Raw genomic sequence first — 27407 nt, forward strand, 5'->3', positions numbered from 1 at the left:
TCGCCCCCTCTCCAGGAGGCCACTGCACAGAGCAGACTGTGGCTTCCCTGCAGCAAGAAGACGCCTTGTCTCCCAGAGGAGCCCTCTGTGGATCTGTGGCACTGCTGAGAGGGCATTGGAATGCTGGGATGAGCTGAAGACTGAATGCAGGGGAACAGGTCCTTGATGGCACACCTCAGCTCTGGCCAAGATGAGCACTAAGGCACGCTCTGCAAGGCCACAGCTCCAGTCCCAGGAGCAGAGGAGGGTGGGTGTGGGCTGGAGGTGCCCTGATGGTCTCAGCCAGGGCTGAGCAGGACTCCACACTCTTCTGGTGGGCTTCCCCATGACTGCCCTTGCTGTGCATGAGTTGGGCCTCCGTGTGGGCATCCAACTACAGACAAGCCCAGCTCCACCACGGAACAGTCAGGTAGCACAGACTCCGCTCCGACCTCTTCTCCCAGCATGCTGTCTCTGGCCGAGCAGAGGACCCAGCACGGTGGCCAGCCAGGACCTTCTAGTGGAGCCCAGCATGCCCGGGTGCCTCACCTCCCAAAGGAGGGTCTGGGACTTGATCTCCCTGCCAGGCAGAGGAGGGAATATTACATGTTTTTTCCTTAGTTAAATTCTACAGTATTGGGGCTGGGGATGTGGCTCAAGCGGTAGCGCGCTCGCCTGGCATGCGTGCGGCCCGGGTTCAATCCTCAGCACCACATACCAACAAAGATGTTGTGTCCGCCAAGAACTAAATAAAATAAATATTAAAAAAAAATTCTACAGTATTGTGCTCTAAAAAAAATCTATCATTTCTATGATAATAGGATTAGGATTTGGCAAAAAATACAAAGAATAAAAATGTTTTATGTTTACTCATTTTCATAAGAGACAGGGTCTTATTATGTCGTGTTGGGACTGCAGGTGTGTGCCATCATGACTGGTTGAATCTCTTTAAAAATCTCTATTTTTGTTGCCATCTAGTGAGCTACTTACATATTTGATTTTTTTTTAATGTTTCAGTACCAAGGGTCGAACATAGAGGCACTGAAACACCAAACCTCATCCCTGGCCCTTTGTTATTTTTTATTTTTTGGTACTGGGGATTGAACTCAGGGTCACTCAACCACTGAGCCACATCCTTAGCAACCCCCTCCCTTTCTTTATGGTGCTGGGGATTGAACCCATGGCCTTGTGCGCGTGAGGCAAGAACTCTACCAACTGAGCTAGATTCCCCATCCCCCCAGCCTTTTTTGTATTTTATTTAGAGACATGGTCTCACTGAGTTGCTCAGTGCCTCACTGTTGCTGAGGCTGGCTTTGAGCTTGCTATCCTCCTGTCTCAACCTCCTGAGTCACTGGGATTACAGGCATGCGCCACTGTACCCAGCTTATTTTAAAAATTTTGACAGTCTTGCTGAGTTTCTTAGGGCCTTACTTAGCTGCTAAGGCTGGCCTTGAACTTGGAATCCTCCTTCTTCAGCCTCCAGAGATGCTGAGTTACAGGTTTGCACCACTGTGCCCAACTGAGTTAGTTCTTTTTGAAGGCAGGAGGATAGCAAGTTTGAGGCCAGCCTCAACAACTTGGACCCCATCTGAAAATAAAAAAGATATTTAAAAAGGGCTGGGAATGTTGCTCAGTGGTAGAGTGCCATAGGGTTCAAACTACTACTACACAAAAACTAAGTAAACCTAAAAAAAAATGCCATGTCCCTCATCTTGTGGACAGACCCCAAGAGCCCTCCCCTAGGCCTGGAACCATTGGCAGTACTGAGCCTGCTGTTTCGCCTTGCACACCCTTATACACAGACCTGTGATGAAGGGTGTGAGTCGGGCAGAGGAGGGATTACAGTGACCCATGGCAAGGCGACTGTAACTGTATACGGTGATCAAGGCTGGGTGAAGGAGGCCTCCCTCGATGCTCGCCCTTCTTGAGGCCATGAGGCCATGGAGCAGGGTGATGAAGTGGCCCTGCGGCAGAGACTGGGAACCATGGCTGTTGCTATTGACGGTGCGGCTGAGGGTGGTCCTCCTCGGGGAAGAGGTGCCTGAGTGTGGAAGGGCAGCTGCATTGTGCCCGCCTTCCCTTTGTCTTGGGCCAGAGACCCTAACGTTGACACTTAGGGTCAGGAGTGTGCCCTGTAGAAGGCCCTCGCCCCAGCGAAATGTCTTCAGGGCTCCGTTTCATTCCCTTCCCCCTCCATCCCTGGGAAGCAGCACAGTTTTGGGGGGAGGAAGGCTCCTGGGTCCTGCTCCTGAGGGGTGGGAGTGGGGGGCTGAGACCCCCTAGACTCGGCCCCAGATCCTGGAGCGTCTGTGAACTGGGATGTGGCTGTGCACACTGGGTATCAGGTGAGGGTGAGTGGGGGTGCAGCCGTGGGCATCAGTTCTAGAGGACATCGATGCACTGATGGAAGGGCAAGGCGCCCCCCCTGGGAAGAGGCCACCTGCTTCCTATGCCTCAAGCGTGTCACAGCTGTACCTGGGCCACCCTCCATGACACAGTGTCCCCATCAGGTGCCCAACACTGCCTGTGCCCAACATCCATCTGGTGGGTGCAACTGGGTGCCAGTGTGGACTGCCCTGGAGTTGGGGTGAGTTGCGTGGCCCCAGTTTTATGCCCATTGGGTGGTTAGCAGCCCCAGGTGGCATCGGGGCTTCATGGTCTGTCGTTTTCCTTTGGGGTTCCTTGGGGTCGAGCTCAGCCACAGGGGCTTAGCACAGAGGCCCGCTGCCTCTCCCCCTCCCCTTCAGCAGGAGCCTGCTGTGGCCCTGAGGATGGGGAGGTTTGACCCACCTTTCATCCTCGTCTAACTGAGAGCACAGCTGGAGCCCCATGTGGGAGTGTGATGCCAGCCCTCATGGTGCTTCTCATGGAACGCTGGCCAGAAGAGAGTCCAGCAACGGAGGACGGGTCACAGGCACTGGAGATGCTCTCAGGTGTGACCTCAGCCTTGGGGCTCCAGGGCACTAGTACCTGGCCCTGGCCCAGCTGTGCCTGCTGGCCTCAGACCCTCATGGAACACCAGCAGTGCAGCCCTGCCAGCACCTTCCACACTCAGGGAAGGGAAGGCGCCATGAACTTACTTTAATCCTGCCCTTGGAGACCGCCACAGCCCCTCAGCCCCATGAGGTCAGGGTATGAGTTTAGCGCCTCTATTTATGGAAGTTGTTCTAAGCCTCTCTGTCCTGGGACCAAGGTCGCACTGCACCTTGTAAATCGCCTCTTGCTTGTTGCTCTGCTCAGCTCAGCTCAGCTCCTTGCAGGGTCTGATGACGGATGTGGGGTTGCTGTGCCTCTCTTCCAGCTAAATAGCATGCTCTCGGTCACGAAGGCAAAGACAGTAAACAGCTCTCGCTTTGAAGAGATACATGCAATATCAAGATAGGAAGGGGGTTCAGAAATCCCTGGCATTTCTTAAAATCTTCAGGTACTTTCATTTCAAACATCCTTGTTGTTTGCTTACTCTGAGAATCAGTCATGTGCCGGCATCTGTAATGACTGTTTCAACCAAGACACCAAGTCCGCCCAGCCGCACCTCCTACCTCATTAAGCAGCCACGTGGCAGGTGGCCAGAAGGCCTGCTGGGCATGCAGCGTCTGCTGTGGCTTCTGCTGTGACAGTATGAGGATAGCCTACTGTGTTCTTTTTTTTCAGGGGGAGTACTGGGGATTGAGCTCAGGGGCACTGAGCACTGAGCCATATCCCAACCCTATTTTGTATTTTATTTAGACAGGGTCTCACTGCATTCCTTAGTGCCTTACTTTTGCTGAGGCTAGCTCCCGAGCTACTGGGATTACAGGCATGTACCACCATGCCTGGCTACTGCATTCTTCGATATCACAAATTGAGCATTAAAACTTACTACAGTATGTCACATTAACTTTAAAAACCAAGTAGGAGGGGCTGGGGTTGTGGCTCAGCGGTAGAGCACTTGCCTAGCATGCATGAGGCACTGGGTTCAAATCCTCAGCTCTACATAAATGTAAAATAAAGGGGCCGGGAATGTGGCTCAAGCAGCGCCTGGCATGCATGCGGCCCGGTCGATCCTCAGCACCGCATACAAAGATGTTGTGTCCACTGAAAACTAAAAAAAAATGTATTAAAATTCTCTCTCTCTCTCTCTCTTAAAACACACACACACACACACACACACACACACACACAATGGTTTCTTTAAAAAAAAATGTAAAATAAAGGTATTGTGTCTACCTAAAAACTAAAGAATAAATATTTAAAAAAAAAACGAGTAGGAAACCCAGAAATTCTGTGGTAAGACAAATGTCCATTCAAAGGAAGATAGAATGCTATTTAGAAGTGTTTGAGTGTGAATTCTATTTTGTCGGGGTAAAACACAGACAGCATGAAATGAACCATTTCTGTGTTCGCCTTAGGAGCATTAGTGACACACTGAATTTGGGGGCCCCTTGGATCAAGGAGAACTTGCTCCTGCTAAGAGAGAGAAGTCCAAGGGCTGCAGCCCCCACCCTGACAGGCTCTAAAGCAGCCGGGTGTGGAGATGCCTGGCCCTGGCCTGTTTGGCACAGGCCTGTGGACTGCACGTTCCTGTCCATGGTCTCGCCTCTCCACCTGGTCTCCTTTAAAGTTCTGCTCACTTTCAGGTGTTTGGAAGACGGGACTTTTGAACCCATTAAGTTTCTTCTGTCTTCCTTCAAAGCCAGCTTTGAAGAAAACCTTTTTTTCCTACCAAATGGACTTTGAATATTTTGCAAGTAGCAGGGGCTGCAGTCTCACCTTCTGCCCCCATTGCTGTGCCTGTCACCTTCTGTCTGCATTAAGTGCTGACTCCTCTCCCCTCCACCCGATCATCTGTCTCTGAGTGAGGACTTAGGGACCTCTTAGAAGAGGGGTCATAGGGCTGGGGTTGTGGCTGAGTGGTAGAGAGCTTGCCTAGCACCTGTGAGGCCCTGGGTTTGATTCTCAGCACCACTGAGGTCCATCAACAACTAAAAAATATTTTTTTTTAAAAAAAAAAGAGGGGTCACATAGTGTGTGTCTTTTTTTAAAATATTTTTTTAAAAATATTTATTCTTTAGTTTTTTGGCGGACACAACATCTTTGTTTGAATGTGGTGCTGAGGATCGAACCCAGGCCGCACGCATGACAGACGAGCGCACTATGGCTTGAGCCACATCCCCAGCCCATGTGTGTCTTTCTTGAACAGGCTCATTTCACTGAAATGTGTCCTCAAAAACCGTGACCTGTTGTGGCCTGTGTCAGAATCCCTCTCATTTTAAGTCTGGATAATGTTTCATCATATGGACATCTGTCCGTGTGTCTATTGATGCACACCTCTTAGCAGTTGTGAACAGCACAGATGTGAACACCTGGGTGTGCAAACATCTTTTTCAGTCTCTTCCTGCCTGAAGATTTTAACTAATGCCCAATGGGACCTGAGTGGGTGGCATCTGGCCCAGACCCCTGGTGCCCCATGGCTGTCCTGGGGGGCCTTGCTTTGGGAGTTGCTCACAGTTGCTCCTGGACTATGGTCCTTCTTCCTGGGAGAGCCCTGTCTCCACTCCCGGCTCAGAGGCAAGCGAGGCCTTCAGGGCACCAGTGGCTTGCCAAGTGTGCCTGAGTCTCTTGGTTTCCCTCCCCCTCTGGCAGATTACTACAGCCCTGCAATGCTGGGCCTGAAGACTGACCAGGAGGTCCTTGCGGAACTGGTGAGGCTGAAGATGCCAGCGGTGGCAGCCCTGATGGAGGGACATGGCATGCTGTGGACCCTGGTGGTGTCCCGATGGTTCATCTGCCTGTTTGTGGACATCCTGCCGGTGGAGGTGAGCACCTCCATGGGCCCCGGAGCATGTGGGCTGCTGCCTGAGTGACGTGGGTCTATGTCTCCACAGACAGTGCTGCGCATCTGGGACTGCTTATTCAACGAGGGCTCCAAGATCCTCTTCCGGGTGGCCCTGACTTTGATCAAGCAACACCAGACATTCATCCTGGAAGCCACAAGCGTTCCAGACATCTGTGACAGGTTCAAGCAGATCACCAGAGGGAGCTTTGTGACCGAGTGCCACACATTCATGCAGGTGAGTTTTGTAGGTGATGACCCATGGGGGCCCCCCCTGCCTGCCCGGGTGACGGACCTGGGCTTCTACTGGGCCCCTCTCCCCAGGACTATGCCCTCTTCCCGCTGTAGCCATCCCTTCTCTCCTGTGGCCCGCCGAGGTGGGGGCATGATTCCCCTCTTACCCATCCATGTCCCAGGCCGCCTCTGACCACGTAGAGGGTCAGATCAGGGTTCCCTGGGTCAGAAGGGTGGGCACAAGAACATAGACCCGCTTACCCGTGCTTTGGTATCCTGGGGCCTGGGAGAGTGGCACCATGTTATCCAGGCTTGGCCTTACTGTGTCCTCTCACTCTTGTCCAGAGCCTGGTTCAGGGCTCTCCTGACCATCCTGCCTGCAGCAGGCCATTTCTTTTCAACCTTCATGCTTTTGACTTCACCCTTGGCCAGATGGGCTGCCCCTGTGTGTGGTACCTGGAAGGGCAGCTCCCTGCTGAGTCCCAAGCCTGAGTGTGCAGACAAACTCAAGTGGGGTCTGCACTGACAAGCCGTGAGCAGAGCCTCTCAGTGGGCATGACCCTGTCAGGACCAGACCAAATGCAGAGCTTAAGGGGCCTGTTGTAACATTGTAACTATTTATTTTGAGATACAGATTCAAAGGAAGTCCATCCCACCTAGCCTTGGTTAGGTACCAAGAGAGCTGGAGGCAGTTTTGGGAGCCCTGCAAGCTGGCTGTGGGACTGCATTCTTTCAGAAAGAGCAGGCACATGTGGCCAAAGTCTCCACTGGCTCTGCCGGCTCCCTTGTGGCGGGTGGTGCCAGTGAGCGGCCTGGCTGCAGGTCGAGCCCTTTGATGTGGGCACAGCCTATGGCAGGTGGACTCCTGCCCCCAGAGGCTCTGGCAGAGGCTGCACCTTCCTTCTCTGCTGTGTGGCTGAGTGTGGCCACCGCCTTGTGCAAGTGGTTCTGCTGGGACCAGACACACCCTCCATGCACAGGACCAAAGAGGAGACTGAGCGCTGTGAGGAGCAGCAACTCATGTGAACCTCTAACCTAGAGTTAACACCACTGTGGCTAGCTCTGGTCACTAGGAACTAGTGCCTTTGGAGGGGCAGTGCTGGCCCTTGGAAGCCGTTGCTGGCTCAGGGCTCCTCCAGGAGATGTTCCAAGGGAAGCGCAAGCAAGCGCAGGGCTGTGGTTGCTTTCACGGAGCCCTGAGAACACTGGCCCTGGGGAAGCCGCAGTGCAGTCCGTGGGCTTGGCCCAAGTCAGGGGCAGAGACTTGAAGAGAGAGGTCCCAAAGCCTTCCCTCCAGGCTGACAGCAGCCTAAGGACCTCAGGGGCCTCACCCACTGAGTGCCCCAGGATGGTTCTCCTAGGTAGCTGCCAGCGGCCCCTCCTGTTCCAGAAGCAGCCTTTTGTTCCTGCTGCCATGAGTGTTTTATAATCCATGTTGGAAAACACAATTTGATTCTTTTTACACGACCAAATATTTCCGCTGTGGGTTCTATGGGCTTTAGGGTCCAAATGTTCTTCCCATTGGTGAAAATAGGCTGTGGCCATGAATGGTGTGTTAGACGGCATCAGGCAACCTCAGGATCACTTTAGATTGTGATGCCAAGTTAGAAAGACCCACTCAGAAGTTTCTGGGTAGGAATGGGGCTGCCATGAGGATGTAGGGTGTCAGGGATGCCCAGGGCAGACAGGGCCAGCCTGGCAAGGGCCTGGGCAAACCCTGAGATGCTGTAGCCAGCAGAGCTCTGCCCCCTGCTCAGGACACAGTGTGGGGGCCTTAAGCGCCCTCAAGTCCCAGCTGTATCCAGGGCATGACCAAGTCCCAGCCCCAAATGCCCCAGGGCCAGGAAGCACTCACAGGGCACAGGGGACATCTAGGGGCTGGTAGTCTTGGCTGTTCTCAGGGTTGTTGCAGTTTTCAGCGTTCCTGCCTCGAGTATGTGGAACCAGGGAGGACACCCCTTTGCCCCCAACAGCCACAGTGCTGTGCACATGGAGACAGGCCCTCACCCAAGTTGCACCTCCATGTGTGCTAGCTGCTGGCCACTGGGCTCCCAGCTCTCCCTCACAGCCTGAGTCCTCGTCTTTGTGGTGTGCAGTGTCCCTTGCTGAGCACAGGGATCAGAGGGGTGTATGTGGCCCAAGATGGCCAGTGTTACATGCAGGTGACCCCTGGCTTCCAGATGAACTGACAGCCCGGCCCTGCAGTGTCCACCAGGCTGACTACTCAGGCCCACCGTGAGCATGGCTGCCTAGGTGTTGGGGGTGGAGGGCAGGGGCTGTGGTCATTGTGGGCCTGCCCCCCCCCCAAATTGGCCCTATAGGGAAGGCTCTGTCCTGTGAGGTAGCTCTGGTGAGCACTGGCAGGTGGCTTTGTCCTGGTGCTGTTCCAGATAAGGTGGGAATATATTTTTTGGCTGATTTAAAATTGTTTCTCTTCCAGAAAATATTCTCAGAGCCAGGGAGCTTGTCCATGACGACCATCACCAGGCTGCGTGAGAGCCGCCGTGCTGCACTGCTGGCACAGGGCTGACAGGCTCCCTCTTCCCTGCCCCGCTGCCCGTGGGCCCATGACCATTCCTACTGTTCCCTGGTCACGTTGTGAATGTCTGACGTCACTGCACTGCAGCAGTAGGTCTGGAGAGACCTCCGATCCCGTCACTCAGGCTGTGAGATCATAGATTCCAACAGCATTTGTATTTAATAAAGAGTGAGCACTGTTTGTGGTATCAGCTTGTCAGCGTTTCGGCGCTATCACTGAAGTCAGCCTAGTTACTGTTCTTGCCTTTGGGGGAGTGCTCACTGTGAGGCCCCCTAGGGTTGCCAACTGACAAGCAGGGCTCTCCCAGCAACACCCAGGAAGGCCACACCATCACTTGGAACCACTGACTCCTCCCAGGAGGCCAGGCTGACCTTCATGAGAGCCTGCATGCCAGCCTGGTCCCGTCTAGACTCATTCTGACCTTGAGAGGGGCTCCTCGCGGGGTGGGCAACACCATTCCACCTGGCCCACCTGACCGAGATGCACTGCTAGAGGAGCAGCTTGTGGGGGCCTCGGCTTGTCCCCATGTCTGCTTCTGCAGTTTGGGTGCCTGGTAGTGCGGGCCTGTGGAAGAACACCAGTCAGGAAGCCTGGGCTCTGGGCCACTTGCAGGCCATCCTTAAAGCCAACCCCCAAGGTCCCAGGATCCTCAGTGCCAGAGTTCTGTTTCAGAAAACAGAAGGCGAGCTTTTGTGCCCTGAGCTCCTCGTTTCAGCAAGTGGTGGCTCCCACTGCACCTCATGGAGACCAGAGGAGGGGCTGGCTGCAGCATGAAGACAGGGAAAGGCAGGCTTCAGAGCCGAGTCTCTCTCCAGTCCCAGGCCTGCCTTTCCAGGTGCAGCAGCTCTCACATTCTTTGGCCTTTTATACCTCTGGTAAGCAAACAGGAAACTGGTGAGACCAGCACCCCCCGGAACAGAGGGGCCAGACGCCCAGTTGCATGAGCACAGCAGAGCCTGTGCCTCAGCTAGGGCCCAGGGCACATGTGGTTTTGACACAGGTGGCTTTGCCTGCAGAGCCCAAGAGAGCATGGATACTGCTGTCACTTGAGACCCAGTGTTCTCAGGTTACTGCCCAAGAGGCTAACTATCCCAACAGCTCTCCTGAACCAAGGACACAGGCCCCGATCCAGGGCTGCTGCCACCACCAGTACCCACCGCCTCCCGTCCACAGACCTCCAGCAGCATGCTCCCTCAGCAGCCACCACTGAGGCATGCGTGGCGCTCGGCAGACACGAGGTGCAGACAGACGAAGAAAGAGACTTTTTATTAGCATCGTTACAGGCAGCGTGTCGCGTGTGAGCTGACCCTCAGTGTGCAACCCACCCAAGCCGCAGCGCAGACGTCAGTGGTGAATCTATTATTGTACGCAGTGCAGAAACAGAGTCACCCTGAATGCCGACAGAAGACGGAAAATCACTTTACAAAAAGTAAATAAAAATAACACCCTTTCTACACTTAGAAAAGTGCCAGCTCTTGGGCTGCAAAACATGGGAACAATGAGGGTCACGCCCAGCCTGGACACTGCCTCACCACATGCGGGCCAGCCCTCCTGAAAAAGCTTAACCTGAGCATCCAGGTGTTCACCCTTGGTACCTCCACGGTAACACTTTCCTGGCTCTATTATGTTTAATGTCCTAAGCATGCCAGTCTCACCATCAGCCACCCTGCACCAGGCCCAAGTGTTCAAACCAGAGACTTCCCTTTGTAAGGCTTAAATCTGAGCAAAGAATGAAAAAACCAACACCAAATCTTAACAGTCGAATCAAAGTGGAGCCGTGCCACATTAGCAAAGCACTCTTGCCTCCTTAGAGTTCTACTTTGGTAAATATTAACGTTTAACCAGTTAGCAAAATATTTAACCCAGTTAGCAAAATTAACACCATCATTTCAATAGTTACTCTTTTTGTGCATAGTAAATGTTGCAGGATGAACTTCACATTTGATAAAGCAGATTTGAAAACGGTTTGCCAGAAAGTGTGCCCCGCTCCACACGAATCTAAGCTTGGGGACACGAGAACAGACCCCCTGCCTCTGCTGTCTGCGGCACACCTGCCAGTCTGCTAAATTGTCTGGTAGCCGGCATGACTCCTCTTCCTGCCGATGAGGTAGGCGATGAGGACGATGAGGACGAGCCCGGCCAGGGCGCCCCCCACAGCTATGGGGATCAGCATGTTGTTCCCATCCAGCAGACACTCTTCCACTGCAAGACAGACACCACACACCACTCACCAAAGGACCTGCCTCCACTTGCTGGTCCTCTCCAGCCAGAGGGGCAAGAAGAGGCCAGGTGAGAGGTCTCAACTCCAGACAATTGTCACTACGTAAGTCATTACAGGGAGGGGCACTCTCCATTCAGCTGGGACACCACAGCGGTGCTTCCCCCCCAGATCAAAGGTTGGTGCCAACCAGCAGGTCATGCTGGCCACCTGTGCTGCACCCAGCTCCAGACCCCTCACACTCAAGTGTTCACAGGAAGACAGCCTCCATTTCTACATGAGACGGCCTCTGTTAAGGGAGTCAGTCCTCTGCCCCACCTGTCAGGCAGCTTGGGTCCTTCTAAAGCAAGGGGAAGGGATTTCTCCACAATCTCTCTGTTGGAAGAACAGAGTTTTCTTTGAGAGGGAAAAGGAAGCCACCGTCCCCAACTCCTGGCAGCGTGACTGGGAGAGGTCTGATGCCCTTCTACCGCCATCACTACGGCGAATGCCACCCTCAGGACAACTTACCAGACCCAAACCTGTCGCCTTCCACCTGGAAGGCCTGGACCCACACTCTGAAGATGTTGACGGAGAAGGCCTGGGTGACGCGGATGTGCTCCTCAGTGTTGCACTTGTAGGAGTGCCCGACGGTGGCCTGTAGGGCTCTCAGTGAGGTGTTGGTGGCTCTGAAGGTGGGCTCTGCAAAGCAGTCAAAAGTCTGAGTCCCCAGGGCCACAGTGGCTGGGGCCTAGTGAATCGTGGGGTCTTACCTTTGGCGTCAGGAAAAGTTGCATTCAACTGGATCCCTTGTAGGAAAAACCGGCTAGAGCTTGCATTCTGAGAGGGAAGAGAGTGCACAGTCTGTCAACCCACAGGTCCCTGGTCATCCACTGGACTTCCCACATTCCTAGCTTTAGGACAAAGCTGCATAGCTTATCATCTGAAGGAGCACCATGACTCTAGGAACACAAAGTTTGCTTAGTTCCTTCCAGACCATTTCAAAGATTCAGATTCTCTAATAAAACTGGGTTTGCAGGAGCCATCTTACAAAAAAGTAAAATTGTTTTGAATGGGTACAGTTAAAATTTAAGAGCCCCAATTATCAAATCAGTCCATTTACACAGCATCAGATGGTTGTGAGTGGTTCCAACACTCTTCTCACTTCACTGGCTGACCGCACACCATGGCTCCTCCCAAGCAGAGGGCATAGGACATGGACCACCACTGTAGGAGGCAGGTGGCAGCACCTGGCCCCAGGAAAGAGTGGCCTGGCCCCTAGTCAGCAACCTGTGCCCTGCAGGCTGTGGCTGTCCCATGTCACCTTTTCTTCTCTGCAGGCACCCTGGCTTTCAGGCCTACACAGGTCTTTCTGAAACGTCTGCAGAATAAATGAACAATGGTGTGCCTTGATGAGAAAGTGGGAGGGGAACTCAGGAAGACGCACACAGGGTGGCAGAGTCTGCGCACTGGAAGCAGAGCTGTGACTCTGGACTCTGAACCACAGACGCTGGGCTTACACACAGAACCCTGCTAGTGGGCCAGAACAGTGGTCCTGCCTGACACTATCGCAAGGGCATGAGAAAGGCAGCAGGAGGAAGACCCCAGTGAGCAGCCCTAATGCTGAAGGAGCAAAGAGCCTCACCATCCCAAACCACAAGACCAGGACCATGCCCTTCTTGCTCTGCAGCTCCAGGGTCACTAGGAGGGAACTGCAGTTCCCGCTGGCTGTGGTCTCGTTTGGGTTGATGTTCAGCACACTAGTCACCGTCTGAAAGAAAAGCAAACAGGTCACGACCTCAGGCCCTGGGCCCAGGCTAACACCTCACGTCAGCCAAACCCCAGGGAACGCTGAGCAAATGTCCAGGTCCTACAACGTTCCCCACTGTCTCCAACACACTCAGAATGCTGGGCGGTGTGGCCTTACACCAGCCCCACTCCCTCAGAGCTGCACACTTTCTTCTTAAAAATTCTTACCTGATTTCCGAAACGTGGTCTCACTGCGTGCCCAGGCTGGCCTTTTAATTCCTGGTCTCCCAGATAATGCAGACAACAGGTGTTTGTACCACACTTTAAGACTCAAGCCAGCACCCCTTCTCCCAGGGAATAGTAAAAACTGAGACCTAAATGAGTGCACCCCCAGGACTGACACTCTCTCTCCAAGGGGGCCAACAAGCACTGCAGGCCGACAGTGTGGCGGGCACAGGGCTCTGCAGTGAACCTGACTTGGGGCAACACCCTCTCCATGCACTCTCCCTACCGTGTTGTCCCTCCGGGCGTAAGTGACGTTCAGCTGCAGCCCCATGCTGGCCAGCAGGCAGGTCCCGTTGTCACCACTCACGTTGTACCTGGACACGGAGGGGCTCTCAGCGGGCACAGGGCTAGGCGAGGGGCTGGGTGGAGCAGGTGGCAGGGCAGTTGGGGAAGGCTCAGGCTCGTCCTGCTTGCAGCGTGACTCTGCAGGGATGTTGGAGGGGGTGCAAGTTCAAAGCCCAGCTCTCTGGTAATGACTGCTAGTTCACCTGAGGCCAAACTCAGAACTGTAGACCCCTAGTCTCTTCTCAGAGGTGACTTCCCCCCAGAGGACAGCATGAGGTCATGCTCTCTTAAGCAGAGGACAGAGGCAGGTCACACAGTGGGCTCAGGGGAGCAGACCAGGTGGGTATGCTAGAGTATCCTCCATGCACCAGCTGCTTCACTTCAGCCAAGGCAGTGGGTCACTATGCCACCGTGTGGCCTGTCACCAGAGAACACACGTGCAAGGCCCTCTTTCTGGACATGTGCCCCACAAATGTGACTTTTGGTTGTTCATTCGCTCTAAGCGGTCTCCTACCAGGCACTGTGCTAGCACTGACAGAGGACAGCAGAGGTCCTGGCCTCCCAGGCTCAGCAAGTGGAGCAGCATCAGCACAGGTGCTGACCATGTCTGCCAGCTGGGACAGGCCAGCTTCCCGGAGGACCCCAAATAGGGACTCAAGGTGAACAGGCCAGCCAGCTATCTCAGGGCTGTCAGGGTAGGGACAAGCACCCTCGTTTAAAGAGAGGGTAGAGGGGGAAGGCACAGAGATAGACAGGTTGAGGGACACGGGTATGCCCACAGGACAGCGGGGACGGAAGGGCCTGCAGGGAGGGGACACACTGAGGAGTCTGATCATGGTCCTGTCCCTTAGAATGTGATCTAACAAAAATTTACATCCAGCACTAAGGCAGACTGAACCCAGGAGAGAGAGCTGATCACTGCGCAGGAGTCAAGTGGGCCTTCTATGGGCGATGCTCTCAAACAGCACTTCTTCACCACCTCACTTCTGAGGAGAACCAAGACATTCAGAACATCGTTCATGCATTTCCCATCCCATGTGATCCTTTCCACTTTTTTTCCTAAGTCATGAGAATGTGACCTAAAATATCCAGCGTGGGTGAGCCCACAGGAATTTGCTATAGAACTTCGTGAACCACTTATTACCAGGAGCGAAAAACCAAGCTCTCATTTTAGCGCTTCTCCAGTTGCCAGCTCCTATCCCACCCCCATGTGTATTTGCAGTAGGGGACAGGATGGGGTCCTTCCCCAGAACATGCCCCGCTTCACCTCGTGGGTGTGGATGGAGATCTTCACCTGCTTTACCTCCCAAGTGGTGCTTGGCACACTTCTGGAATGCTCCCTCACCAGCAACGTCTTCCCCATGTAAGACCCACTTCTGGACAGAGCAGAACAACAGAGATGACCCAGCCCGGGCCCAGAGAACCTGCCTGGAGCTCTGCAGTCACTTAACCCTCAGCAATGCAGATGCTGAGGCCAAGGCGGCACTGAACCACACTTAACTCAGGACTCGAGAAGTCTGGTGGTAAAGGGCTCTCTTCATTCTCTCTGGATGATGCATGCAAAACCCACACATCAACCAGCCTCATCCTTCATTGCCTGAACATACGCTAAGTACCAAAGCCCTCCCTGCAGAAGGCTCATGACCTAGAAGACAATCACACAGGAACTGCACAGACACACACCACAGGAGACGTCCTGGACCCTCTGAACTCAGGATACAGGGCAGCTATGGGTGCACCCTTCCAGACTACCTCCCAAAGGCTTCTGTGCCCTCCAGGCCCCAGACAGCCTCCTGAGAGCAGCAGGTGCTCAAACAGGCCTGCCTGCTGCCATCAAGGAGCAACCTCAGGTGACAAGAACCTGTCAGCATCAATGCCTTCAGCCTAGGCTAGTCTGGAGGGAGATCCTGGTTCTCAAGGAATCAGTCAAAAACACTGGCCAATCAGGCAGAGTGAGCCTCATGATGACAAGGCTTCAAAGCCATGGAAGCCTTCGACTCACAGCAAGCATCCCCCATCCCAAGCCGGAAGACACACAGACAGCAGCGTCCCAGGGCCAGGTGAACTGACCACAGCCCAGGCGAGCTTCGTCTGCCTGGCTCTCGAGCACTCAGCAAAGGTGCTGCTTTCCTCATCACAGGCCAAGAGGAGACCCGTGCGTCCTGGCTGGTGCTTTCCTTTCTCTCACCAAGTCTCCTTCGACACCATGTTGAGTTCAAAGGCAAGATGAATGAGGCTGTCTGTCTAGGGCCACCGCTGCTCTGCTGACGAATAGGCCACAGAGGCCTCTCTCCTCCACTAGTAGCTTGTCAAGTAAAAGCTACATGGATAAGAGACCAAGGGGCTGTTTTCTGACCAAAGAAATCAGTGACTTAACGAATTCATTCAGCACGTATTAGGAACCATTCAGAGCAGGCTGGGGACACAAGAACAGACTCCATATGATTGATCTGGGACCTTTCCCTGGAACAGCTCTTGACTTGGTTAAGAGACACCAAAAAATAAGTCATAAAAGTGCCTAGGAACCAAAAAGACGAAAAGGAAATGAAATGACCAATTCTGAGAGACCTCAAGGTTTCTTTTCTTTTTTTTTTTTTTTTTAGAGAGAGAATTTTTCAATATTTATTTATTTTTTTTAGTTTTTGGCGGACACAACATCTCTGTTGGTATGTGGTGCTGAGGATCGAACCCGGGCCGCACGTATGCCAGGCGAGCGCGCTACCGCTTGAGCCACATCCCCAGCCCCCCTCAAGGATTCTTAAGCAGTCTGCCAACAAGGCAGTCGTGTGATCGGTGTTTCAAATGTCAACTCGTCCTCTATGCTTGTGTCCCGTAGTGCTGGCCTTCAGCAAGTCCTTGCTGCCCACTGTTGAGGCCCTACCCAAGGCAGTGAGTGGTGGGAGGACTGCACCCAGGGCTTCTCGCATGCTAGGCAAGTATGCTACCCCTGAGCCCCACTCTGGCCCCCAGTTTGGTTTGTGCTTACTATTTTTTTTTTAACAAGGGCCTGGACTGACGAGGACTTACCCTAGGCTGTGACTCAACACTGAGATGGCTTCCAAAAGCCCAGGGGCTCCTTCCTCCTACTGAAGAGAACCTCCTCCACCCTTCACCCTTGTTGCCGGCAAAAAGAGGGGCAGACCTGGATTGTCAGGACACCCCAGCTTCTGTGGAACATTCGGGAAGTTTTAGGATAATTTTAACTCCCCTATTACCCACTAGAACGCACTAAAAAAGGCTCTAAGATCTTTGAAAAAGAAGCAAGATTTCCTTTATTCGCTATATGTACCTGCAGATTTAACAAACTCAAGAAATCATGATGAAAGGGCAGGTATGGATGTTCTTAGCCCCTTCTCTAAAGGGAGGATGCGCTGAGTGACCATCCTCTGGTAGACAAATTGATGGCGAATCAGGGACAGCCACCCACAACAAGGTCCGCATGACTCATCAGTTTCAAAGCCCATCCCTCTGGGGTAGACAACATCCAACATGAGCACATGGCCAGTTCACCCCACTGGCTGCCCCCAGAGAGGTACATGTGGCTGCCTCAGGCATCAGGAGCCTTCTTCTCAGACTCTTTTCACAAGCATGTGCTCTCCACGTAACTATGGTGTGAATGTGGACAGTGAGGGGTGCTGGTGAAGCACTGGGTATACAGCAACCACTCAACTCTACTATGAACCTAAAACTATTACTAAAATAAAATCTCTCTAAAAATAATTAACCTCAAAAAACACAGCAAGTATTCTATCTCTGCTTGTATCCGCTTTTAGTCCAGAGAGAGCAGCCAAGGTCTCAGGGCTTGTCCTTGCTGACCACCACTGCACAGCTTTTCCCTTCAAGCCCTCTCTGCGGGGGAAGAAAGCAGGGCACCAGGTGACATGTGCCCAGGATGTACAGCTAGGTGGCAAGCCACATTCTGTGACCACCACATCCAGGCCAAGCCAGTAGCAGACACCAGACAAGGTCAGCAGGCCAGACTCTGGTTTCCAGGTTCTTCCTGCTCTTCAGATCTGAGAACTCTGATGGCCCACATAACCAGGGACTCGTGACTGAACACTCTCTGTTCTGAACACTGTCACCCTGCCTAATGAGGTCACTGCAAGCTGCCTGTGAGTGGACTGAGTATGGCACTCCTAGAGAGACTGCCAGACAGGCCATCTTCACTGGTGCCCACATGCCAGCAGTGCCCTCCCCACCCCACCAAGCAGACCCAGACAGGCTGGGTGTGCTCACCGTGTCATCGTGGGTGAGCCTGTGCATGCACCAGTGGGCCAGGAGCCATTCCACAAACTCCAGGGGCTTCTGTTAACCATTCAACATGGCAAGGCTTGTCCAAAGACCTGACTCAAGTTGGCTTCCTTCAGAATTTCCCTGTGACAGTCCTGTTCCTCCCATCACACCTGGCTTTTGGGGGCAGGGCTTCTCAGGCCTGGCTCTACCACTAATGCTCTTGTCACTGATCAAAGGTCAGCAAGTCCTTTCTACGAAGTGAAAGGCAGTAAATGTTCTAGACTTTGCAGGCTCTGGTTCTATCCTGAGAACTGGACTCTGCCAATCCTAATGCAAAAGCAGCTGCAGAAAACACTGAGCAGGTAACAGTGGTGTGCCAGTAAATGGGAGATGCTTTTTCTATGTCCCCCAAGCTACATCCTAAGCACTCCCACTCCTTTTAAATAAATTCTGAGATAGGTTCTTGCTAAGTAGTTCAGGCTACCTCCAATCTTCTTCCTCAGCCTCCCAGTCACCGGAATTATGGGCATGTGCCATGGTACCTGGTCAGACACTGAGTCTTATAATCTGGTTTTTTATTTTTTGTTTTCAAACCTTAGACAACAGGACTGGGCCTGTGCCTGGGTGCACCCTGCTGTGAGCACACACCCTGAGACCTCAATGGGCCCTAACTAGCACCCAAGAAAAAGCATCCTGTTAGCCACTCCCCCGAGTCACCTTGGAGCAGACTACTGGGGAAGAGGCCAAACCAAGGTCAATCAGGGCAGGTCTGAGGTCAAGGGAAGGCCACGTTCTCTTCATACACCTGCAGTGGCCAGGTGAGCCCTTCTTAGGCCAATCACACATCCTCTACTTCTGAAATGTGACAGAGGCTTCTGAGCTGGCGGTTAGGGAGGATTTCTCAAGTAACAATAAAATGATTTAAGAAAAAAAAAAAAAACATAAAAAAGGAAAGGAGATAGTAAAATGTATTTGCTACTCTTTGCCAGACACTGATAAGTAGTTTGCATAAATTTATATTTTAATCCCAACATGCTTCAAAGACGGGAAAAGGTGGCTTGGACCCACCTGTTTGGACCTGACGCCCACTGGCCGAGTCCACAGGTGTGGGTCAGACACAGACTCAGAAAGGCAGTGCTGATCCATGGCCTCCTGAGTGGAGCTGAGAGTGCTCTGTGCCTCTGATCCCACTGGTGGGGTCATGAGGAAAGGTGCCGACGGCTTTGCTCTTCTGCTGCCCTCCCTTTCCTCCTCTCCCCCCTCCTCCCTTCCTTCTCTTGCTTTCTGCAGTACTGGGGATTGAACCCAGGGGTGCTTTACCACTGACTACATCTCTAGTCCTTTTCACTTTTGGAGACAGTCTCTAACTGGCCCAGCCTGAACTTGCAGTCTCCCTGCCTCAGCCTCCCAAGTTGTTTGGATTGCAGGTGTGCACTACTATGCCTGGATTGCTCTTCTTTGTGGCAAAAACACTTAAAAACCACTCTCTCAGCAATACTCAAGAACACAGTGCATCGCTGGTCACCACCATCACCATGTGGCACAATGATCTCTGGGTTCTACTGATCTAACTGGAGCACTCTATCTGCAGGCCAACATCCCCACCAGAGCCCGGGGCTGTCACCAGCCTACTCTCCCTGCCTGTGAGATCAAGACTGACATCTGAGATCAGATGACACTTGCCCTCTGGTGCCTGGCTTATTTCACTCCAACCTTCTACTCTTGTGAATCAAGATGTGTCCACCCTCATCTACAGAGGTCATCTTCTCCAAAGAGGAGTTCTGCTGCACAGCTCTGCAAAGAGGCATCCCTGGCTGCGTGAACATTCTCTCCATGTGGTGTGCCAGGCACCTGACACCGAGAAGTGAGCCACTGCAGCCGCACGACCAACACCAGAAGGCAAGGTCAGCGTCCTACCTCCCTTGCTGAAGTTGCTGCTTGACAGGTAGGCCTGGATGGTGGCATCGCTGAGGGTGATGGTCACATTGCTCATGTGGACCTGGGTGGTGCTGACACACCTGTACTTCTTGTCTATGTCGGCCTTGATGTCAGTTACAGATGAAACATTCTTGACTTCTGCATCAAAAACAAGATTAAAAATAAAAAAAAATAATGATCAAAATAAAAAAAAAAAACCTACAATTTTGAACTACTTGCAGTACTCTGCTAAAGTGATTTCTGAGCATCTTCCCACCCAAATCTCTCTTTCAAGCAGTCAAACCTGGTCCCTACCCTTGGAACTTGCGTTGGGGAAAGTCCATGTGTCTGACATGTTGTAAATAAAACTCATGAGCTGGACCCGATAACGTGTTGTGTTTCTTGTGAAAGTGAGGGTCAGCGAATGTCCTCTTCCGAAAGCAATCACGAGGCTAGAGTCGGAAGCGTTTTTTCCACAAGAGCTGCTGTTCAGTACTTCTGCAGAGGGTGGCAGTTCAAAGCTCACGTTCTAGAATAAACACAGTTGCAACAGAACCCAATGAGAATGCATGTTATTAAAGCAATTCAAATACTAAAGACAGAGATCTGTCAAGTCTGACAGGCTTACACCTCAGTTCCAACTCAGATACACTATCTTTTCTATGAGCTGGAGTCCTTCAATCTCGTCTTCTAGTTATTGTTGTAGGCTCCAGTTACCTCATAGTTCTATAAAGTATTCTTTTTTATTTGGGGAGGTACGAGGGATTGAACTCAGGGGCACTCAACCTCTGAGCCACACCCCCAGCTTTATTCTGAATTTTATTTAGAGACAGGGTCTCATTGAGTTGTTTAGCACCTCACTTCTGCTGAGGCTGGCTTTGAACTGGTGATCCTCCTGCCTCAGCCTCCTGAGCCGCAGAGATTACAGACATGTGCCACTGCACCTGGCTTCATTTTTTTAAATGTAAACAAGAAAACTCATTTTTAAAAAAGGTCGATTACATCAGTTAATAGAAAAGTAAATCAAATCTAAGAGAAAGGTGACTTCATTATTCATAGCTTAAAACTTCGCTCCTATTAAAACAAAACTTTAATTGGGGCTGGGATTGTGGCTCAGCGGTAGGGCGCTCGCCTAGCATGGACAGGACCTGGGTTCAATCCGGGACCCGGGTTCGATGCTCAGCACCACATAAAAGGCATTGTGTTGTGTCCATCTACACCTAAAGTAAATATTAAAAAAAAAAAAAAAAAAAACCCGACTTTAATCTATTTATAACAGAATAAAAACTAAAGTTACTTTGAAGTGCCCTGAAACTTAATTCTTACTGGGTGTCAGGACCAGCTACATATCCATTATAACTGAAAAGCTGCCACTACTATTTTTACTATAGAATGTTTGTAGTTTAAAGAATACCTCTTAAACCAAAGTATTTACTTGAGAATTGTTTGAATTTACTGTTATAAGCAAAACTGGAAAATCACCTAATGTGCATTAAAATGAACTAGGTACATGCGAACATGGTTCTAGAAACTGACAGAATTACAGCGTAACGGACTGATTTCTACAACATCTAACTACCAAGACCATATCTAAAAAAGTAAAGTCGAAATTAAAAAGTGCTTGGACAAATATTTATAACTTGAGACATTGTTATAAAACAAATCCTTGTTTCCAGTTTTCTTCAATTTGGACAGACACATGGAGACAAAGACATAGTTAATAAATACAGGCCAAGTGGCTGCACAAAGCACAGAGAGCACTGGAGGACCGCACCCTTCTTCCTGGTACTCCAGCACCACTACTGCCCTTTGCTAGTTGACAGCTCAGTGACAGTCAGATGGCAGTATGCAAGGAAAAATGGAGCTTCAGCCAAGAACTGAACATAAAATGTACCTCAGGGATGCAATTATTGAGTAAATATTATGCAGAATGAGTATGTGAAATATCCACTAATGACTAGTTGAAGAAGAAACACAACAAATACATGCTACCTGTTTGTCAGAAATCTAGGAAACACAAAGGCCTCACTCATCCCGTAGAAACACAAAAGTTGTTTTAATACACAATGAACATTTTAATCAAAGTAATGAGGTGCTATAAGCCAAGTTATATAGATGTTTTCAAGTATAACAATATATACAAAGTAAATGCAACATCAAACACCTACACCGCTGTTCAATGGGCATTAGGAAGAGCAAGCTTGCCAACAGGGAGGCGGCTTAGCAAGTGGTGCTGACCAGTGCCCTGAAGTGCCACGCTGTGACTGTAAAGGGTCATCGCGAAGACCACAAAGACACATGTACTAAACACAGGTGACAGCACAGGTCACTGGAGAAGGGGCACGTTAATGAGGGGTCGCTTCTCAGATTCAGTTTTAAACTTCCGCTCTCTCACACACATAGATGAAGCCCGAGCACCAGCATCTCCTACCTGAGAACCATGCAGAGTCTCATAGCTCATCCTGAAGGCAGCAGAGAAGTTGGCCATTATACAAGCTGTCCCATTGCCGTCTTTCACCACAAACATTGCTGAGGCACCATGGACAACACCTGCTGATTCCAGGAAAGACAGACAGAATCAGGCATCTTTCTCAAAGTACCAGGGGGCATTTTGGTTTTCTGTACCTAGAGTGAGAGTGCATTTTATTAAGAGATTCCACTATACTCCTAAACCACTGAAGAACTAGACTGGGCTCTGTGTGACACAGCAGCATCACCTGGTATTCTGTCCCTCCTGGGCACACTCTAGTGCTTTATTTCAGAACACTCAATGGGTGTTTATAGTTCATTTCCAGGCCAATGCTCTGCATCCATGGTTCCCGGCTCCTCAGGAGCCTGTGAAGATGTGGTGGGACTTTGGGAGCGTATCACACTCCTCATACAACCTTTTGTGGGGACCCTGGGGAGAGCATGCAGCTTCCTTCACTGCAGACCTGAACTGGTATTTCAAGTCCCATCTGTTGCGGCTTCTCAGAGACTAGTGTGTGACAAGAAAAGTCATTCTGGGGCCGGGGTTACGGCTCAGTGGTAGAGCGCTTGCCTAGCATGCATGAGGCACTGGGTTCGATCCTCAGCACCACATTAAAAAAAATAAATAAATAAAGGTATTGTGTCCATCTACAACTAGAAAGGAAGGAAGGAAGGAAGGAAGGAAGGAAGGAAGGAAGGAAGGAAGAAAAACAGAAGTGATTCTGAACTCATGACCCAATTTCAGGAAGCCCCCCCACACACAGTGACTGGAACTTAACAACAGGGCGAAGACATCTTAAGCATACTGAAAATTACAGGGCAGGTGAAAGCCACATGGGTCTTTCTGGCCTAAAAGTGGGCCTTGCTGAAAACCTCCTCTCTGGATTCTTCATGCTGCCCTGCACTGATCAAGATGCCTAGCAAATGAAATCAGATCACTCTGGTACAAAAGTAGTACTTCTGAAAAACCACTAGTTTTATTACAGTTTGTAAACAGATTGCCCCAAATTTGTGTTTTTGCTGGTTCTGTTTGTTTGTTTGTTACCAGGGACTGAACTCAGGGGCATTCGACCACTGAGCTACATCCCCAGCCCTATTTTGCATTTTATTTAGATCAGGGTCTCATTGAGTTGCTTAGCACCTCACTAAGTTGCTAAGGCTGGCTTTGAACTGGCAAGCCTCCTGCCTCAGGCTCCTGGGGCCGCTGAGATTACAGGCATGTGCCATAGTGCATGGCTTGTTTTTGCTAGTTCTAAAGCCAAATATTTATCAGCCATCACTGTGTAGTGAAATACAGAAATGACACGCTGTCACTGGTCCCTGCTGTTACAAGCTTGTGCACACCCTTCCCAATGACATTTATACACCCAGGGTCTGATGTGGCATTCCAAGTGAGTGTGTATGTCCATCTGATGAGAATTCATCTGCACACCTGGAACTTGGTCTTCCACTCTAAAAAGTGGAAACATGACTCAAGCACGGTTTGGGAACAGCATCCTCAAAGACAGGCTTCAACTTTTCATTTAAAATTCTGGTTGTTTTTTTTTTTTTTGGAAAGTAAATTAACTCCAGTGAACCTAATTCATTTCATCCTTGGGACTTTGAAAAAAATAAAATCTTTTTTGAGAAATTGGTATTCAAGTTCAGAACCAAGAAAGTACCCTGAAATACCACAAACCTTCCCTTAGAGAAGGGAAGACCAACACCTACACACATGAAGAAGTGCTGCTGTGTGGGGCTGAAGCAGATTCCTTCCACAGAAGGAAGCCTGTGTAGCTACTGGATGCTCTGCTCTGCTTTCTGACCTGTACATAGCCTGCGGTGCTCAGGCAGTGTCACCCTAAAAGCATTCGCCATTAGCCAATGCTACACTTTAAAAACCTAGAAGACTCATCACTGTATTTTCCACATTGTAAAGCTTTTAAAAAACAGAACATTCCTACTCCTGTCTGTGAGGGACAGCAGCAGGCGGAAAAGCCAGAGCAGAGGCAGCAAGCCAGTCGGTGAAGGCACGGGCACTGAGGCCAAAGAAAGAATGGAACAGACTCGAGCACATCCATGGCCTGAGACGTCCTCAGTGGGAGGACCACAGAGGTCACCTGCCTGACAGAGCAGGATGCCCACATGGGATCATATAGAGGCCAGCTCTTACCAAGTGGTGCTCTTACCCAAGTTTCCTAAATCATTAAAAAAAAAATCCTTCTGGGCCTGGAGATGCAGCTCAGTGGTAGGGCACTTGCCTATCATGCATGAAGCCCTGGCTTTAATCCCCAATACTAAAGAAAAAAAAAGAACTTTTTATTGAGGCTTTACAGCACTCAACATCCATGTTTATTCTGGAAAGGCCCACAAATTTTGAACTATTAAAATAAGAAATTTATCTGCCCTAAAGGTCAATTCTGGTCGAGAGAAAAATTTAAATAAGAGCACTAGAACAGAATTTTAAGAAAAACGTATATTAAAGGTAGTCTTTAAAAATTTCTTAACTGTGACAACTGGCTTAGGGGAGGTTCTAACATCAGTCAAGGTGCCTGAGGTAACCTGACAAGTGTCAGGGCCTGGCGGGAGCAGCTGCTAGGGGGCCAGTGCCTGCCAAGGACTGCTGGCTCTGTTCACCCAGAACCAGTGAATTTATTTCTCCAGGGGTCACTTAAAGGAGCAATTTTGGCTTGTTCTTTCAAAATACTCACATTTGTACAAAGTCCTTTTCTGACAGTGCAGATGCAGGAAGCACATGTGAGGGACAGCGGCACTTCAGAGGCCTCAGACCCCAGGGGCTCCTCCACCACACACTAGCTCTGTGACCCTGGCACAGAGTAGCCACCCCACTCTCAGTTCATGTACTTTTGACAAGGAAATAAGGGTACTGATCCCTCAGGCTATGAGGGCATCTCCAGTAGCCAATGCAGTGGAGCACTGGTGCAGGGCAGTCATTCATTTCAATGCTAGCCACTGTTACTTAATTCTCAGGCTCTGACAACACATCAAAAAGATACATTATTTAATAAGCACTATTCCCAGGCCAACCTCAAATGCTTGGATTCAAGCTTTACTACTGCCTCAGCCTCTGAGTGCTGGGGCTACAGGCATGTGTCACCACATGCTGGCTTAACAAGCACTTACTTTGTGACAGGCACTACTCAAGTACTTTGCAATTAATCTGATTACCATGACAACCCTAACAGGTAGACACTATTATGACTCCATTTTACAGAGGTGGATACTAAGACACAGACAAGCTGGCTGATTCGCTCAATATCACACATCAAACGGCAGGGGTCTTCTGTTGTGGCCCAGGGCTACTAAGCTGGTTGCAGGGTACATACCACTGCTGAGCACACTGCCTCTCCAGTGCCTGGTGAGGGGATATGTTTTAAATTACTAAATGTTTCTTTTGAAATGAGAGATTGCTATCTGAAGCCAATAAATTTCTTTTTAAAACTGATTTGCAGGGACTGGGGATGTGGCTCAAGCGGTAACGCACTCGCCTAGCCTGTGTGAGGCGCTGGGTTCGATCCTCAGCACCACATAAAAATAAAATAAAGATGTTGTGTCCAGGGCTGGGGATGTGGCTCAAGCGGTAGCACGCTCGCCTGGCATGCGTGCGGCCCGGGTTCGATCCTCAGCACCACATACCAACAAAGATGTTGTGTCCGCCGAGAACTAAAAAATACTAAAAATTCTCTCTCTCCTCTCTCTAAAAAAAAACAAAAAAGATGTTGTGTCCACTGAAAACTAAAAAAATAAATATTAAAAAATTCTCTCTCTTTAAAAAAAAAAAAAACAAAACTGATTTGCAGGGTCTGGGATTGTGGCTCAGTGGTAGAGCACTTGCCTAACAAGTGTGAGGCACTGGGTTTGATCCTCAGCACCACATAAAAATATAAAAACAAAATAAAGGTTTCTGTACATATACAACAACAAAAAATTTTTTTAAAAAAACTAATTTGCATAAAAATCCAATCCTATTTTGTCCTGGCTTCTTTCAAATTGAGAATTTTTCTTTTTTTGGTACAAGGGACTCAACCCAGGGGTGCTTAATCACTGAGTCAAACCTTCAGCGCTATTTGTTTTATTTAGAGACCAGGTCTCCACTAATTTGCTGAGGGTGGCCTGGAACTTGGGAGCCTCCTGCCTCAGCATCCTGTGCTGCTGGGATCACAGTCATGTGCTACTACGTCCACCTAGTACTTTTCTTCTTAACCAGCAACAATTACCTGCAAAGATTAAAAAAAAAAAAAAAGACCCAAGCTCCATCCCAGGCACAGGTCACAACCTTAAGTGGCAGGGCAGAGTATTCCTAAAAAGCCAATTTGTGACTAAAATTGGTTAAGGAACACTGTTGTAAAATTCAACAGTCCTAAACAAAATAAGCCAGACAGAGCAGAAAGACAACAATCCTGTTGGAGGTGGGGGGTGGTCATGAAAGCAAGAGACCAACAGGGTAAAGAAAATTGGGGCGTAAGGGTAGGTGCTGGAAAACAAAAATTGATCAAACTATGTTATACGCCTGTACGATCATGCTACAATGAAACTCACTATTCTGCATAATATTCAACAATAATAAAAACCAGACACATGTAAGTGCCACACACTGTCAAGCCTGGGTTGGGCTTTATATATGGGAAAGGCTAAAGACTTGTCAAACAGTCACAGAAGAGGTAGCCTGGTGCCAGGTCAAAGGATATGTACTTTAATTAATGAGAGAGGGAATACTGTTTGGGGGTGCATCTATCCTAATTCCACCGGAAGAGCAGACAAACTCCACTACCGAGGTTACCACAAAAAACCTTTCAAACTTCCTAAGTGGCCGACGTCATTGGGAAACAGGAAAGCATTCAGTTGTCATCTGTGTTTAAGTTGACATTACACAATTACACTGTTTAAGAAGTAAAGCTTCAGTTCTTGCTTCTCCGTTCTTTCTAAGGATACACAACAGTGGCAGCTTTACCCAGTTCTAGTTATTAAGGTAGAAAAATTTAGAAACCAGGACCCTTTTTTTTAAGTTGTTTTATGGTAAAGTTGTGCATTAAAATAAACATTAAAAACGCCTTTTTGTATGCAGTCCCAGCTACTGAGAAGCGGAGGCAGGATAACTGCTAGTTCGAGGCCAGCCCGGGCAACGCAGAGGCTGGGGAGGTGGTAGGAGGCTGGGGAGCAGAGCGCTCGCCCCGCGCGCAGAGGCCGGGCTCCAGCGTCGGGCGCGAGCCGCGTCCTGAGCCCCGTCACACAGGGTCCGCGCGCTCCAGCCGGCCCCCGCCGCGGGCGGCACACCCTGAGCCTGGCGCGCCCTTCTCGGACGGCGGCCTCCCGCGTCCCGGCCTCGAGCCAGGCTGCGGGCTCCCCCGGGGCCGCTCCCGCGGCGCAGCGGCCTTCCACGCAGGCGGCGCAGGCCGGAACGCCACGCGAAGCCCCGGGCGGCGGGGGCGCAGCGCGAGTCGGGAGGCCGGGGCCGGCAGGCTCGCCCGCGGCCTCCGCGCCGCCGGGCCCCGCCGCCATGGCGCCGCGCCCAACGGCCGCCGCGAGCGCAGCCCCCCGCCCGCGCTCACCAAGCAGCAGCAGCAGCAGTCGCCGGGCGCCGCCGGGGGCCGCCATGGCGCGGGGCGGCCGGGACGCGGCCGACGGGAGTGTGGGCCGGCGGGCGGGAGCGCGGCGTCCACCTCTGGAGAGCCCCGGCCGCTGCGGCGCCGGCACCGACGAGACCCCGC

General features: G+C 50.9%; 2 protein-coding genes across 3 annotated transcripts in view; one reads left to right on the top strand and one right to left on the bottom strand.

The window, feature by feature from the left end:
• The window catches only part of Grtp1 (growth hormone regulated TBC protein 1), a 25116-nt gene extending 15006 nt beyond the window's left edge, over positions 1 to 10110 (top strand). The window contains exons 6-8 of the mRNA XM_026415147.2: positions 5602 to 5774; positions 5844 to 6029; positions 8466 to 10110. Coding sequence (XP_026270932.1) covers positions 5602 to 5774; positions 5844 to 6029; positions 8466 to 8555 — 449 coding nt within the window. The 3' untranslated portion in view covers positions 8556 to 10110. The remainder of the gene's footprint in view (positions 1 to 5601; positions 5775 to 5843; positions 6030 to 8465) is intronic.
• Lamp1 (lysosomal associated membrane protein 1) lies at positions 9812 to 27407 on the bottom strand. 2 transcript variants are annotated; one of them, XM_026415146.2, is made up of 9 exons: positions 27249 to 27407; positions 21662 to 21780; positions 19546 to 19759; positions 19231 to 19389; positions 13022 to 13218; positions 12407 to 12532; positions 11535 to 11601; positions 11293 to 11463; positions 9812 to 10766 (listed from the first exon to the last, which is right to left on the bottom strand). In XM_026415146.2, exons 1-9 carry the CDS (start codon positions 27292 to 27294, stop codon positions 10627 to 10629), a joined length of 1239 nt encoding a protein of 412 aa, XP_026270931.2. In that variant the 5' UTR covers positions 27295 to 27407; the 3' UTR covers positions 9812 to 10626. The 2 variants fall into 2 exon arrangements, with proteins under 2 accessions (XP_026270931.2, XP_026270930.2); XM_026415145.2 differs by having other exon boundaries at positions 21662 to 21783.

The sequence above is a fragment of the Urocitellus parryii genome, chromosome 2, assembly GCF_045843805.1.
Source record: "Urocitellus parryii isolate mUroPar1 chromosome 2, mUroPar1.hap1, whole genome shotgun sequence".
Classification (NCBI taxonomy): domain Eukaryota; kingdom Metazoa; phylum Chordata; class Mammalia; order Rodentia; family Sciuridae; genus Urocitellus; species Urocitellus parryii.

Excerpts from the sequence above, each read along its gene's own strand:
- Lamp1 (XM_026415145.2), bottom strand. The coding sequence starts at position 27,294 with ATGGCGGCCCCCGGCGGCGCCCGGCGACTGCTGCTGCTGCTGCTTG. Across the intron at positions 13,219-19,230 it reads CAGCAACTTCAGCAAGGGAG|AGTCACGCTGCAAGCAGGAC; the intron begins GTAGGACGCTGA and ends ACATCCCTGCAG. Across the intron at positions 11,602-12,406 it reads TGGTCTTGTGGTTTGGGATG|AATGCAAGCTCTAGCCGGTT; the intron begins GTGAGGCTCTTT and ends CTTCCCTCTCAG.